We start from the raw sequence: 13,124 nt of genomic DNA, 5'->3' as shown, positions 1-13,124 counted from the left end.
TGCCACAGATGCTGCTTAGGTTGCAACTGCAGCTCAGATCTGATCCCTGACCTGGGAACTCCATATGCCTCAGGGCAGCCAAAAAAAAAAAAAAGCTCTGTGACTTGGAACCAGTTATGGCGAAACTTTCTAATACCCAGTTTCCTCCTTCGTAAGATAGGGTTGATAATAGGCCCGCCTCAGGGTTGAGAGGACAAAATAAAATGATGTATGGTAAGCTCCTTACAGTGCCTGGGATATAGTAAACGCTCAGTAAGTGGTATCTATCAGCAGTACGGATCGTCATTCATTCCGCAAACGCATGTGGAAAGGCCATTTGCAGGACTCTGTTGATACTGCCTCTATGGTTTCAAGGTACAGCTGAGCAAGCCTAAAACATCACTCTGAAATTCTGAGCTTTCGCATGGCGCGTGGGATGTCATGCGGACTGGCCACTTGACGCATGTCTTGGTTATCTCCCAGTGCACTGATGGTTCCTGAGGCTGGTCATTTTCTTACCTCCCGTTAGTGTGCCTGCATCCACTACCCCCCCATCCCCTCCTCACTCTTCCGTTCCTTCCCTATCTCCGCATGAAAGCCAATGGTCTTCCTGGCATGTGGCAGGTTGCTCTCAGACCTGTGCCAGCAAGTACTCTGTGAGTCACGGGTGGCTGCTTTTTTATTTCCTGAGGCTGAGGATAGAAGGCTTCCTTTGTCTGTGAGAATTAATCTTCCGACGAAAGCACTGCCCAAGAGGGCCCATGAGCTGTCTCCACTTCTTGCCGTCACTGATCCCCGTCTCCTCCTCACTCAGGGCCGTGTCCTGGTCAGAAGGGCATCCTGCTCGGGGGTGGGGGGCAGCCTTCCCCACTTTAGTGTCCTTTGAGTGAGAAGAAAGATTATTTGCAGGGAAAGCGGTTATGTTGTATTCTAAACCCTTCAGATTCTTCCAGGTACAAGTGACGCTGAGATTGAAGTAATTGTGAGGAGAGGCCTTTGTGGGAAGGGGGAACATTAACCTCTTCCTACTCTTCAAATATGAAGTGGTCACAGAGCTTAAAGGCTCCTGCTTTCTGCACACACAGGCTTCCTGTGGAATTCTTCAAACACTTTGAAGTGCGTCTTTTCAATTTGATCCATTTTTTCTTTTTTGTCTTTTTAGGGCCACACCTGTGGCATATGGAGGTTCCCAGGCTAGGGCTTGAACTGGGGCTGTAGCCTCTGGCCTACGACTCAGCTACAGCAACGCCAGATCCAGGCTGCGTCTGCAACCTACACCACAGCTCCTTTAATCCTTAACCCACTGAGTGAGACCAGGGACCGAACCCGCGTCCTCGTGGTTACTACTTGGGTTTATTACCACTGAGCCATGACGAGAACTCCACTGATCCATTTTTTCAATGCTTAAATTTCAGAATTGTTTTAAAATGTGGAAACGCTCAAGATGGGTACTTGAGTTGTTTCATGTTAGGTGTGCTTTTTTTTTTTTTTTTTTTTTTTGCCATTTCTTGGGCTGCTCCCGAGACATATGGAGGTTCCCAGGCTAGGGGTCGAATCGGAGCTGTAGCCGCCAGCCGACGCCAGAGCCACAGCAACGCGGGATCCGAGCTGTGTCTGCAACCTACACCACAGCTCACGGCAACGCTGGATCGTTAACCCACTGGGACCGAACCCTCAACCTCATGGTTCCTAGTCAGATTCGTTAACCACTGCGCCACGACGGGAACTCCTGTTAGAAGTGCTTTTGCCATCAGTTTGTGCTTTATGCAAGCAGCTTGAGAATGTAAAAACACAAACCTTGGCATTAATGAATAGAAACCAGAATGTGTCAAACGCTACTTTCCAGCTCATTTAATTAATTGATACACTGCATCTGAAAAATATTTCATAGAAGCTGTTTTTTGTTAACATAATTTATCGCGATGAGCATACCCTTTTTTTTTTTTTTTTTTTTTTTTTTTTTTGGCTTTTTTAGGGCCGTGCTGACGGCATATGGAGGTTCCCAGGCTAGGAGTTGAATTGGAGCTGTTGCTGCCGGCCTACACCACAGCCCCAGCAATGTAGGATCCGAGTCACGTCTTCAACCTACACCACAGCTCATGGCAATGCTGGATCCTTAACCCACTGAGCGAGGCCAGGGATCGAACCTGTGTCCTCATGGATGCTAGTCAGATTTGTTAATCACTGAGCCATGACAGGAACTCATGAGTATACCCTTGATACACCTTCTTATTTCTGTAAAGTACCGACAGGGCCTGGTAACACTGATCAGCTTTCCATCATATTTTCAGCAGTGTAAATTCTTATGCATAAATCATCTTGTTAAAAAGAATTAAAATGACATGTTCATGTATTAAATATCCAAATAGTAGATTTTTCTTTTTCTTTTTTCTTTTCTTTTTTTTTTTTGGCTGCACCTATGGGCCAGGATTGAAGCCACACCAAGTCTTTAACCACTAGATCACCAGGGAATGCCAAATAGTAGATTTTTTTCAAACATGATTTTAGACAATTTTTCTTTTTTTCCCCAAATAGTCACACTCAGTTCTTCACCCAGAAGGAAATCAAATATATCAGGTTGGGTCATCTGAAAAACATCAGTCACTTTCAATACTTCCTCATGAGGTGATGTAGGTCAATTATACTACCAAACAAACAAACACACAGACACACTCAAAAGAAAAAGAGACGAGACTTGGATCAGAGGCTGGGGGTGGGGGAGGGGGTGGATGAAGGTGGTCAAAGAGAACAACTTCCACTTAGAAAAAAGTACTAGGGGTGCAGTGTACGACATGCGTAATCTACAATAACACTGCTGCATGTTATATATGAAAGTTAAGAACGTACATTTGGAGTTCTCGTGGCTCAGCCGTTAACAAACTCGACTAGCATCCATGAGGACTTGGGTTCGATCCCTGGCCTTGCTCAGTGGGTTAAGGATCTGGTGTTGCCCTGAGCTGTGGTGTGGGTCGCAGACACAGCTCAGATCCCGTGTTGCTGTGGCTGTGGTGTAGGCCGGCAACTACAGCTCTGATTGGACCCCCTAGCCTGGGAACCTCCATATGCCATGGATGATGAGGTCCCAAAAAGACCAAAAAAAAAAAAAAAAAAAAAGGAAATCCTAGGAGTTCCCATCATAAGAAAAAAAGTTTTCTTTTTAAAAAATTTTGTGTCTGTGTGAGATGATGGATGTTCACTAAACTTATTGTGGTGGTCATCTCATGATAGATGTAAGTCAAATTATTATACCTTAAATTTACACAGTGCTGTTTTTTTTAATTTTTTTGTCTTTTTGCCATTTCTTGGGCTGCTCCTGTGGCATATGGAGGTTCCCAGGCTAGGGGTCTAATCGGAGCTGTAGCCGCCAGCCGACGCCAGAGCCACAGCAACGAGGGATCTGAGCTGCATCTGCGGCCTACACCACAGCTCACGGCAACGCCCGATTCTTAACCCGCTGAGCAAGGCCAGGGATGGAACCAGCAACCTCTTGGTTCCTAGTCAGGTTCATTAACCACTGCGCCACAACGGGAACTCCTACACAGTGCTATTTGTTATTATATCTCAATAAAACTGGGGAAAAAAGAAAAAGAAAAACGAAGCCCAAATGAAAATACTTTAGAACAAAATCAGGCCAAATCTTTGGGATTCAAAGTGGCTGAACACCCAGAAGGAACACAATATAAAACTCGCTAAATACGTGCCTGCCCAGAGGGCTGAATTGAATTCCCTTTTACTGATTTAGACATGTCTTCTCTTTCTCAGTGATACAGGAACAACACCTCCAGAAAGTGGTATTTTTGGATTTATGATAAACTTCTCTGCATTTCTTGGTAAGTACAAAATAATTTGCATTTTGTGGAAATTTCTGGGCCAGGGATCAAATCCATGCAGCCCCCTGAGCCACTGCAGTGACAATGGCAAGTCCTTAACCTGTTGTATCACAAGGGAACTCCGAAGATTTCTCTTTCTCTCTTTTTTTTTTTTGCTTCTTAGGACTGCACCTGTGGCATATGCAAGTTCCCAAGCTAGGTGTCAAATCAGAGCTGCAGCTGCTGGCCTACACCACAGCAATGCTGGATCCGAGCCCCATGGCAGGCCTACACCACAGCTTAAGGCAACGCTGGATCCTTAACCGACTGAGTGCGGCCAGGGATCACACCCACATCGTCATGGATACTAGTCGGGTTCTTAACCTGCTGAACCACAATGGGAGCTCCTCTTTCCACAGACTCTTACCCTGACCCATCAGGAAACCAGCACCTTCTGTCCCTCTCTACCTATGAGGGGGGAAAAGGGGCAGAGATGCCGGAGATCCTACCTGGTGCCTGGTGACACGGCGTCTTCGGAAGTTGTTCGTCCTGCTTGGTAGAGGGAGTTTCACCCCATCACACATTTGTGGTCTTCTCTTCCCAAGGTTTTGGAGATGAGCAAGGGGAAGTAAAATAGGAGTCAGTCAATTCCAGAGCCCTCTTACACCATCCTTGCCCAGAGTCTGGATTTACGAAACAGACCATCCCTAGCAAGTGATAAATATGGCTTTTTATTATGGCCGTCACTCACTTTTCCAATACATACAGATCGACTTTATCCTCCTGTCAACACGTGCATGAAATCCATCTCGTGGACATATTATAATTTATGCATTCAGTCCCCTCATTAAACATTTAGGTTCTTTTTTTTTTTTATGGCCACACCCACAGCATATGGAATTTCCTGGCCAGGGATTGAATCTGAGCCACAGCTGCAGCCGTGCTTGATCCTTTAAGCCACTACGTGGGGCTGGGGATCAAACTCGTTCCACAGTGACCCAAGCTGCTACAGTGGCAATGCTAAATCCTTAACCCTCCGTGCCACTCAAGAACTCTACATGTGGGCTATTTCTTTCTTTCTTTTTTTTTTTTTTTTTTTTTTTTTTTTTTCAATTTTTGGCTGCCTGTCGTATGGAGTTCCCAGGCCAGGGATCACATTTGAGCCACAGTGCTGGGACTGTGCCAGATCCTTTAACCCACTGGCTGGGGTTGGAACCTGAGTCAGAAACGCCACTGATCCCACTGCCCCACAGTGGGAACTAGGCTGTTTCTGATTTTGTAATTTACAATGCTAAAGTGAATATCTTTTATTTAAAATTTTTTATTTATTTTTTTGCGGTACAGTTGATTTACAATGTTGTGTTATTTTCAGGTGTACAGCAAAGTTATTCAATTATACACACATGTGTCTTTATTTTTAATTATTTATTTTCTCTTGGTTGTTGCATGTAGCAGCTTGATGTAGGATCTCAGTTCCCAGACCAGAGACTGAACCTAGGCCATAGCAGTGAAAGTGCCGAACCCTAACAGCTAGACTACCAGGGAACTCCAATGCATATATATATATTTCTTTTTCAGGTTCTTCACCCTTGTAGATTATTAAGTGAATATCTTTTAAATGTCTTTGGGAGTTCCCGTGGTGGCTCGGTGGTTAATGAATCCAACTAGGAACCATGAGGTTGCGGGTTCAATCCCTGGCCTTGCTCAGTGGGTTAAGGATCTGGCATTGCCGTGATCTGTGGTGTGGTCTCAGACACGGCTTGGATCCCGTGTTGCCGTGGCTGTGGTGTAGGCCAGCGGCTATAGCTCTGATTCGACCCCTAGCCTGAGAACCTCCATATGCCGCAGGAGCGGCCCAAGAAATGGCAAAAAGACAAAAAAAAAAAAACCAAAAAACTTTATCTTTGCATATCTATGTGAGTTAAAGGGGACACGCATCATGAATTTCAATCACTATCCATTTATTCAACATTCATTTACTAAGTGACTACTCTGATGGGCTCTGTGCTTATGTTTAGTGTTGGAGTCACAACAGCAAACATACAAGGACCCTACTCTCCTTGGAATTTACATTCTATTACCAAATCACTCTCCAAAACAGCACATGATATTTGGTTAATTGACCAGCTCTTTGGAAAAACATCCTTTTCGTACGCTCTCACACCATTCACAAAAGCCAATGGTAATTAAAGAACTAAATATGAAGAGCAAAACCACAAGAGGATTTGGATTTAATGATAGGAAAATATTTTGGAAAACCTTAGGATGGAAAACTTTATCTCAGGTTACACAAAACCCAGAAGTTAAACAGGAAAGAACTGACCGATTTGAGTTGATAAAAAAAATTTAAAATTTCTAAGTAATGAAAGATACACAAAGTTAAAGACAAATGACAGAGCAGAAGAAAATCTGTAATATATATATATATATATACGTATATGTATATATACGTATATATATATATATATATATTTATTTATTTATTTATTTTGTCTTTTCTGGAGCCGCTCCCACGGCATATGGAGGTTCCCAGGCTAGGGATCTAATCGGAGCTGTAGCCACCAGCCTACACCACAGCCATAGCAACTCGGGATCCAAGCCGCGTCTCAACCTACACCACAGCTCACGGATCCTTAACCCACTGAGCAAGGCCAGGGATCGAACCCATAACCTCATGGTTCCTAGTCGGATTCACTAACCACTGAGCCACGATGGAAACTCCAAATTTGTAATATTTATAGCTGACAATAGATGTAATGTTTTAAAAGCAACTACAAATTAAAAATGAATAGACAAACTCAAGAGAAAAATAAGAAAAATTATAAACGTGCAATTTTTGGAAGAAATGGACATACCGAAAGGTGCTCAGTCTCACTAATGATCAGAGAAATGTAAATTAAAGCAACAGGTTCTGATTTTTCATTTATTAGATTGGCAATAATTAAAAAGGCAAAGGCATACAGAACTGCTTTCAAACTCTGCTGTGGGAACATCAATCGCCTCAGCCTTGGAGCAATTTGGAGATATTTCTCAGCATTTTAATTGATCATAGTTTTGTTTGTTTTGTTTTTTGGCTTCACCTGCAGTATGCCTGTATTCCTAGGACAGGGGTCGGACCTGAGACACAGCATGAGTCCTTAACTGCTAGGCAACCAGGGAACCCCTAATCATAGTTTTTTGACCCAGTAATACTACTCCTAGGAATTTGTCTTTCAGAAACTCTGAAAGTGTGTCAGAGATGTCTATACAAGGATGTTCACTGAGCATTCTTTGTAGTAGGAAAAAACAGACTGTAGATAGAGATGTGTCATTAGGAGAAGGGAGAAATAAATGTGGCCTCTCACCGTGTATACCATGACGAGGCAAACCTGTTTGTACTGACGTTGGTAAGATCTCCTTGGTACATTTTTTACGTGAAAAAAAGCAAATCCCAAAACGGTATGGGCATAATAGCATTTATGTGAAAAGGATGACAGCCAAGACTCTGTGTGTGTGTGTGTGTGTGTGTGTGTGTGTGTGTGTGTGTGTGTGTCTGTCTGTCTGTCTGTCCATCACACTGCGGGGAGACTATGATGGGGTGAGGAAGAACGGGGAGGGGGGAGGGAGGAGACCACTGCAATCAGGAGATTGAACATACAAACTTGGTAAAAGCCATACAAATCTGTTCATGTGTTTTTCCTTCCAAAAAGCCAAATACTAAAAATTTACCAGAGTCCCTTTCTTTTTCAGGTGCAGCCACAATGTACACAAGATATAAAATAGTAGAGAAGCAAAATCAAACCAGCTATTTCAGCACTCCTGTTTTCAACCTGGTGTCGCTAGTTCTTGGGTTGGTAGGATGCATCGGAATGGGCATCGTAGCCAATTTCCAGGTACGCCCTGAAGTGTTTTTGGTTATCGGGGGCGATGGAGTGAATGTGTCTGGAGGAGAGAAGCAAGAATATAAGAGGCACACTTGGGGCAGCATAGTTCTCAGACAGATGAGCAGTGCATGAGAATTGGGCCATTTTGCTTTTGAGAAACAAGTCTTTATCATCTACATGGTACTTGGAAGATACGGGGTGTGTGTTTGCGTGGTTGTGAGAGAAGCATGCTTTCGAGGATGCTCTGGGCCCTGCATCTCTCCATTTTCTTATGGCAGTGGCTTAAGGTGCTGGGAGAGCTATTTTAGCCATGAAATCATTTCATTAACAGCATGGAGATATATGTGTGTGTGAGCGTGTGTATTTTTACCAATGCAGCTGTTTGAACCTCTACTGTTCAAGGAGAGGCTTCTGAGCTCTTCCTTTCACAGCTGAGGCTAAAGGTATATGGAAGCGAAATTATTTGCTCTGGGTTACTCAGCAAATCAGTTGCAGGGTCAAAATATGGCCCTGCTGAAGCGAATTAACTTACATGATGACCACAACAGAGTCTGCTTGATATATTCTTACTTTGTCAAGTGTTTGAAAACACGCTACTTGTTTGACTTTAGTTTATGGGTTCCCGTTCATTCCAAGGTTTCTTTCAGGAAAGCATGGGACCTATTTGTCTGTGGGGACGATATTTAACATTTTAAAAATAGGTGCTATATTTCTTTTCTTTTTTCTTTTTCTTTTTTCCCCCCCATACTTGTGGCACATGGAAGTTCCTGAGCCAGGGATCAAACCCTCGAGACAGCAGTGACCCAAGCTACAGCAGTGACAACACCACATCCTTAACCCACTGAGCCACCAGGGAACTCTGAGGTGTTATATTTCTTTCTCTTTTCTTCATGGTTTTTTGTTTGTCTTTTGTCTTTTTAGAGCTGCACTCGAGGCATGTAGAGGTTCACAGGCTAGGGGTCAAATTGGAGCTGTAGCCGCCAGCATATACCACAACCACAGCAGCATGGGGTCCGAGCCGAGTCTGCAACCTACACCACAGCTCAAGGCAGCGCTGGATCCTTAACCCACTGACGGAGGCCGGGGATCGAACCTGTGTCCTCATGGATGCCAGTCAGATTCGTTTCTTCTGAGCCGGGAGGGGAACTTCTCTGTCAGATTCTTTTCCCACATAGATTATTACAGAATATTGGGTAGAGTTCTCTGTGCTGAGGTGTTGTATTTCTAATGAGTACTAATTGTAATAGCACTTGCCTCACAGGCCTGTTGCTAGGATTCAGCCACACAATGGACAGTCCTCAGGAGTCGGTACCGGGTGGCCATCGTGGTCATTGGTTCATCATTAGAGGCCGACACTCCCTGTGTGACCACAGAAAGGAAGTTACTCCTGGGGGACTTTTGGTTCTGCCGGGGTACTCCTTGAGGTTTTTTTCCCATGAGAAGCGAGTTGATCTCGTGCGATGCTTACTTTCATAAAAAGCTGTCAGCCTTCAGCCCTGGCAGGCTGAAGCCACAGCAAAGGGGCGCTGCCCCCCTAGCCTGGACCTGGGAGGCCAGTAACTTCTGATCGCCACCTGCATCGCCTGCTGTCCACCTGTTCTCTAATCTCTGCCCCTCATGAAGCCAGACCATTATCAGAGAGCCCTCTGCCTGACCTGCACTTTTTCCACCCTGCCCATGAAGGAAGCCATCTGTCACGGGCTGGGTGGGAGGGAGGAGGCGGGGGACAGTGTAATAAAGTGCTCTGGGAAGCTCAGTGCTGGGGTTCGAGGGGTGAGGCACCGTTCCTTGTATTACGCAGAATCTTCAAGATAGCCTGGTGCAGGGAGAGACGCTCAGGTCTAGCGCCCAACAGGTTTTCATTGGGGGACGTTAGAAATCCCTACGCACCAGTGTTCCCTTGTTAACACTGGCGAAGGGCCAGAGCGGAATTTGCAGCCTCCCTGGAGCAAGTGCATGAGGCTTGTTGGGGGGCATCTTGTGAACTCAGTTTCCTTCTGGCTCCACTGAGCTTTCCTATCCTTATCCTCTCTGTATGAGGAAACAAACACCACTAGTTGTCTGTGACATGTGTCACATGGCAGAGACTGTGCTGTTTCCTTACATTTTATGATTGTGCGCATTTTGGGTTTCATCACAACATGTATGGAGGTTTTCTAGGCGATAGACATTTTTGAAAATATTTCATGCCGTGACACGTATCATTCTAACATCGCCCTTAGAAGATAGGTAATATTACTGTCCTCATTTATCAATGGAGAAAAGGAGACCCAGAGAGGTAGCACTTGCCCAAGATCACAGGAGTCATGAAAGGCACAAGCTACCTTTGAATCGAAGCAGTCTGCCCAGAACCTGCCAGGAAGAGTTCACCTCAAAGCCAGAATGAGGGAATCTCAGTGAGAAAAAGCATGCACACAGTTCATAGTTCTAGCATCAGAAAGCATGCTGGAAAAAAAAAAAAATTTGAAAGGGAAGAGGGAGAGTTCCATTGTGGTGCAGCAAATCCAATTAGTATCTATGAGGATAAGGATCTGATCCCTGGCCTCGCTCAGTGGGTTAAGGATCCAGCGTTGCCAGGAGCTGGGGTATAGGTCACAGGCACGGCTCAGATCTAGTGTTGCTGTGGCTGTGGTGTAGGGCGGCAGCTGTAGCTCTGATTGAACCCCTTGCCTTGGAACTTCCATATGCCTAGGGTGCAACCCTAAAAAGAAAAAAAAAAAGAAAAAGAAAAAGAAAGGGACAAGGGAGAGCTGGAATGACTTAATTTGTCTAGAAGAGTGTGGGTATGAAGTGTTCCGTGGGGGGAGGGTGTGCACTCTATGATATCCCGTCACAATGATACAGCATCGCAACATCATAATGATACGGCTGTCAATGTTTAAACCAAAAAGGACAGACTTTAGGAAGAAGACTTAGGGGGTTAGAGCATGAAGCTTTTGCTTCCCTTTAAAGCTTCTGTGAAGTGTTTCCATCTTCACATGGACCAGAAATAGACTCTCTTTCCCCTAGAGCAAAGTGTTTGCCTTGTCATTGTTCCCATAAATATAGTTTTTTACGACTTCCGTGTTTGATATCCTGTAATTCATTTTCGACATGCCATGAGCAAACCAGCTTGAGCTGTTACCTCAAGAAGAACTAGAGATGTGGGGGCAAGAGAGAGCATTGACTGGCGCTTTTTCCTGAGTGGGAGTTAATTGCATTTATCAGAAGTTCTTGTTCCTGAACTGGTGGGTGGGATGGCTACTTTTTCCCCCCTTTCTTTCTTGGTCTCAGCATTCGGAAGTTCCTGGGTCAGGGATCGAACGCGTGCCGCAAAAGTGACCTAAGCAACAACAGTGACAATGCCAGACCATTAATTCACTGAGCCACTAGGAACTCTAGGATGGCTACTTTTTTGCTGTGTCCTCACCAAGCAGTTTCTGTCAGTGCTTTCCTGCACCTCAAGAAATCTCCTTTTTGGAAAAGTTAAGTTTTCTGAGGTTGAACCCACTTGACAGTCAATTTTCTCTCTCTCTCTCTTTTTTTTTTTACTATCTTTTCAATTAACAAGAGAGTTTCCAAAAAGGTGCCAGACGTCGTCTGAACCTTTCTCCAAAATTCCTGTCTGATCTGAGTCATTTCCCTTCTAAAGAATATTTTTTCCTTTTCTTTCTTTTTTTTTTAGGGCCACACCTACGGCACACGAAGGTTCCCGGTCTCCGGGGGCAAATCAGAGTTGTAGCCACTGGCCTATGCCACGGCCTCAGCAATGCCAGATCTGAGCTGTGTCTGTGATCCCACCTCATCGCTCACAACAACACTGGATCCTTAACCCACTGAGCGAGGCCAGGAATTGAACCTGCCTCCTCACGGATCCTAGTTGGGTTTCTTTCTGCTGAGCCAAACAGAAAATCCAGAAGTACTTTTTATTTCATATATAATGTCCCTAAGTGGATATGCCCGTGCATTTGGCTCTCGATGTGTAACATCTCATGTGTGACTTTCTCTCCAGGAGTTAGCTGTCCCGGTGGTGCACGACGGTGGCGCCCTCTTGGCATTTGTCTGCGGTGTCGTGTACACGCTCCTGCAGTCCATCATCTCCTACAAGTCGTGTCCCCAGTGGAACCGCCTTTCCACGTGTCATGTCCGGATGGCCATCTCTGCCGTCTCCTGTGCAGCCGTCATCCCCAGTATCCTTTTCCATCACATCTGTCAGTGTCCTTGTAAGCCTGACACCCCCACCCCACCCCCCAAAGCCATGGAGAAAGCCGAGGTTAACAGCCAAGTGTCAACATGCCTCAGGACAACAATTGGGAGAAAAGGGTAAATCATTAAGAAAATATCTCAACATTGTCTGGTTAGATCAAAAAAATCTTTGGGCAAAAGAATGGTGTGAAAGGCAAATGGAAAAATATGTCAGAACACTTCAGTATCTGTTTACTTTCCTTCCACAGGGTCGATTTCATGAGCCATGTGAAAATATTTATTTTTCTTTGTAGTGCTTGGCTAAAGACATCAAATATTGATATTGTACTTAAAGTAACAGCCTTGTGGAGTCCCAAGAGGCCAGACTCTTCCTTTCTCCCCACACGAAGGTGATTAGATGGTTTGATTTACTAGTCCATATCAAGACGGTTTAAAAAGCTCTATATGATTTACTTTTCTAAATCACTTAAAATACATTTAGCCTTTTCTTTTTATAGCTGGTTTCATTTTCAAGAAAAAAAAAAATTGGAGTTCCCATTGTGGCTCATTGGTAACGAAGCCAACTAGTATCCATGAGGTTGTGGGTTTAATCCCTGGCCTCACTCAGTGGGTTAAGGATCCGGCGTTGCCATGAGCTGTGGTGTAGGTCGCAGACTCGGCTCAGATCCCGAGTTGCTGTGGCTGTGGCGTAGGCCGGCAGCTGCAGCTCAGATTTGACCCCTAGCCTGGGAACCTCCATATGCCGCAGATGTGGCCATCCCCCAAAATAATAAATTTATCACACTTGTATATTCTGATTTAGAAGAATGAAAACCATCCCTCCCTCCTTCCCTTCCTTTTTTTCTTTTCCTTTTTTCCCCCAGAGAGGTATTTAACAAAAAATAAAATTGAGAAGCTGTGGTCTTTTGGGGTGGGAAATTTCCCATCTTTCAAAATAACATTTACAGTCATATCAAATGCTGGTTTGTGTACAAAGTGGGCAAGCTTGAGTAAAAAGACATGATGCCATCATGTACTTCTAAGTATTAAGCTTTGTATTTTTTAATTTATTTTTTAATGGAAGTATAGTTGATTAAGTTTGCATTTCTCTTTTAAAAATCAGAGCTATACAAAATGTGAGGTCTAAATCTATGGTTTGGGGTTTCGTTTTTGTCATTTAGAGACGGAAATTTTTAATTACAAAATTTCTAAGCACAGAGAAACCAGTTCTAGTATTGAGAAATTTAACAACAAACTGTATACCCTGGTTCCTAAGATATTTCATTCTCCATTTCCTTGTCCTGTTTAT

General features: G+C 44.3%; 2 protein-coding genes across 7 annotated transcripts in view; one reads left to right on the top strand and one right to left on the bottom strand.

The window, feature by feature from the left end:
* The window catches only part of GNPTAB (N-acetylglucosamine-1-phosphate transferase subunits alpha and beta), a 211,495-nt gene that overhangs the window by 156,869 nt on the left and 41,502 nt on the right, over positions 1 to 13,124 (bottom strand). For 2 of the 3 annotated variants that reach the window (XM_084957374.1, XM_021092669.2), the window contains one exon: positions 4,298 to 4,384. The gene's annotated coding sequence lies outside the window, so the exon portion shown is untranslated. The remainder of the gene's footprint in view (positions 1 to 4,297; positions 4,385 to 13,124) is intronic. The other variant, XM_021092666.2, reaches the window with a different exon arrangement.
* The window catches only part of DRAM1 (DNA damage regulated autophagy modulator 1), a 35,458-nt gene that overhangs the window by 11,774 nt on the left and 10,560 nt on the right, over positions 1 to 13,124 (top strand). The window contains exons 2-5 of one of the 4 annotated variants that reach the window (XM_085024543.1): positions 3,742 to 3,809; positions 7,518 to 7,660; positions 11,643 to 11,953; positions 12,130 to 12,244. In XM_085024543.1, the coding sequence (XP_084880669.1) occupies positions 3,742 to 3,809; positions 7,518 to 7,660; positions 11,643 to 11,953; positions 12,130 to 12,229 (622 nt within the window). In that variant the 3' untranslated portion in view covers positions 12,230 to 12,244. Of the gene's footprint in view, positions 1 to 1,455; positions 2,075 to 3,405; positions 3,810 to 7,517; positions 7,661 to 11,642; positions 11,954 to 12,129; positions 12,245 to 13,124 lie in introns of those variants that run through there. The other 3 variants (XM_085024545.1, XM_085024544.1, NM_001190286.1) reach the window with 3 other exon arrangements.

This window comes from Sus scrofa, chromosome 5 (genome assembly GCF_054392235.1).
Source record: "Sus scrofa isolate SSC_HxYL_T2T_F1_AM1 chromosome 5, Sscrofa_HxYL_maternal_Yorkshire_Landrace_v2.0, whole genome shotgun sequence".
Lineage (NCBI taxonomy): Eukaryota > Metazoa > Chordata > Mammalia > Artiodactyla > Suidae > Sus > Sus scrofa.
This window is presented reverse-complemented; position numbering and strand designations above follow the sequence as displayed.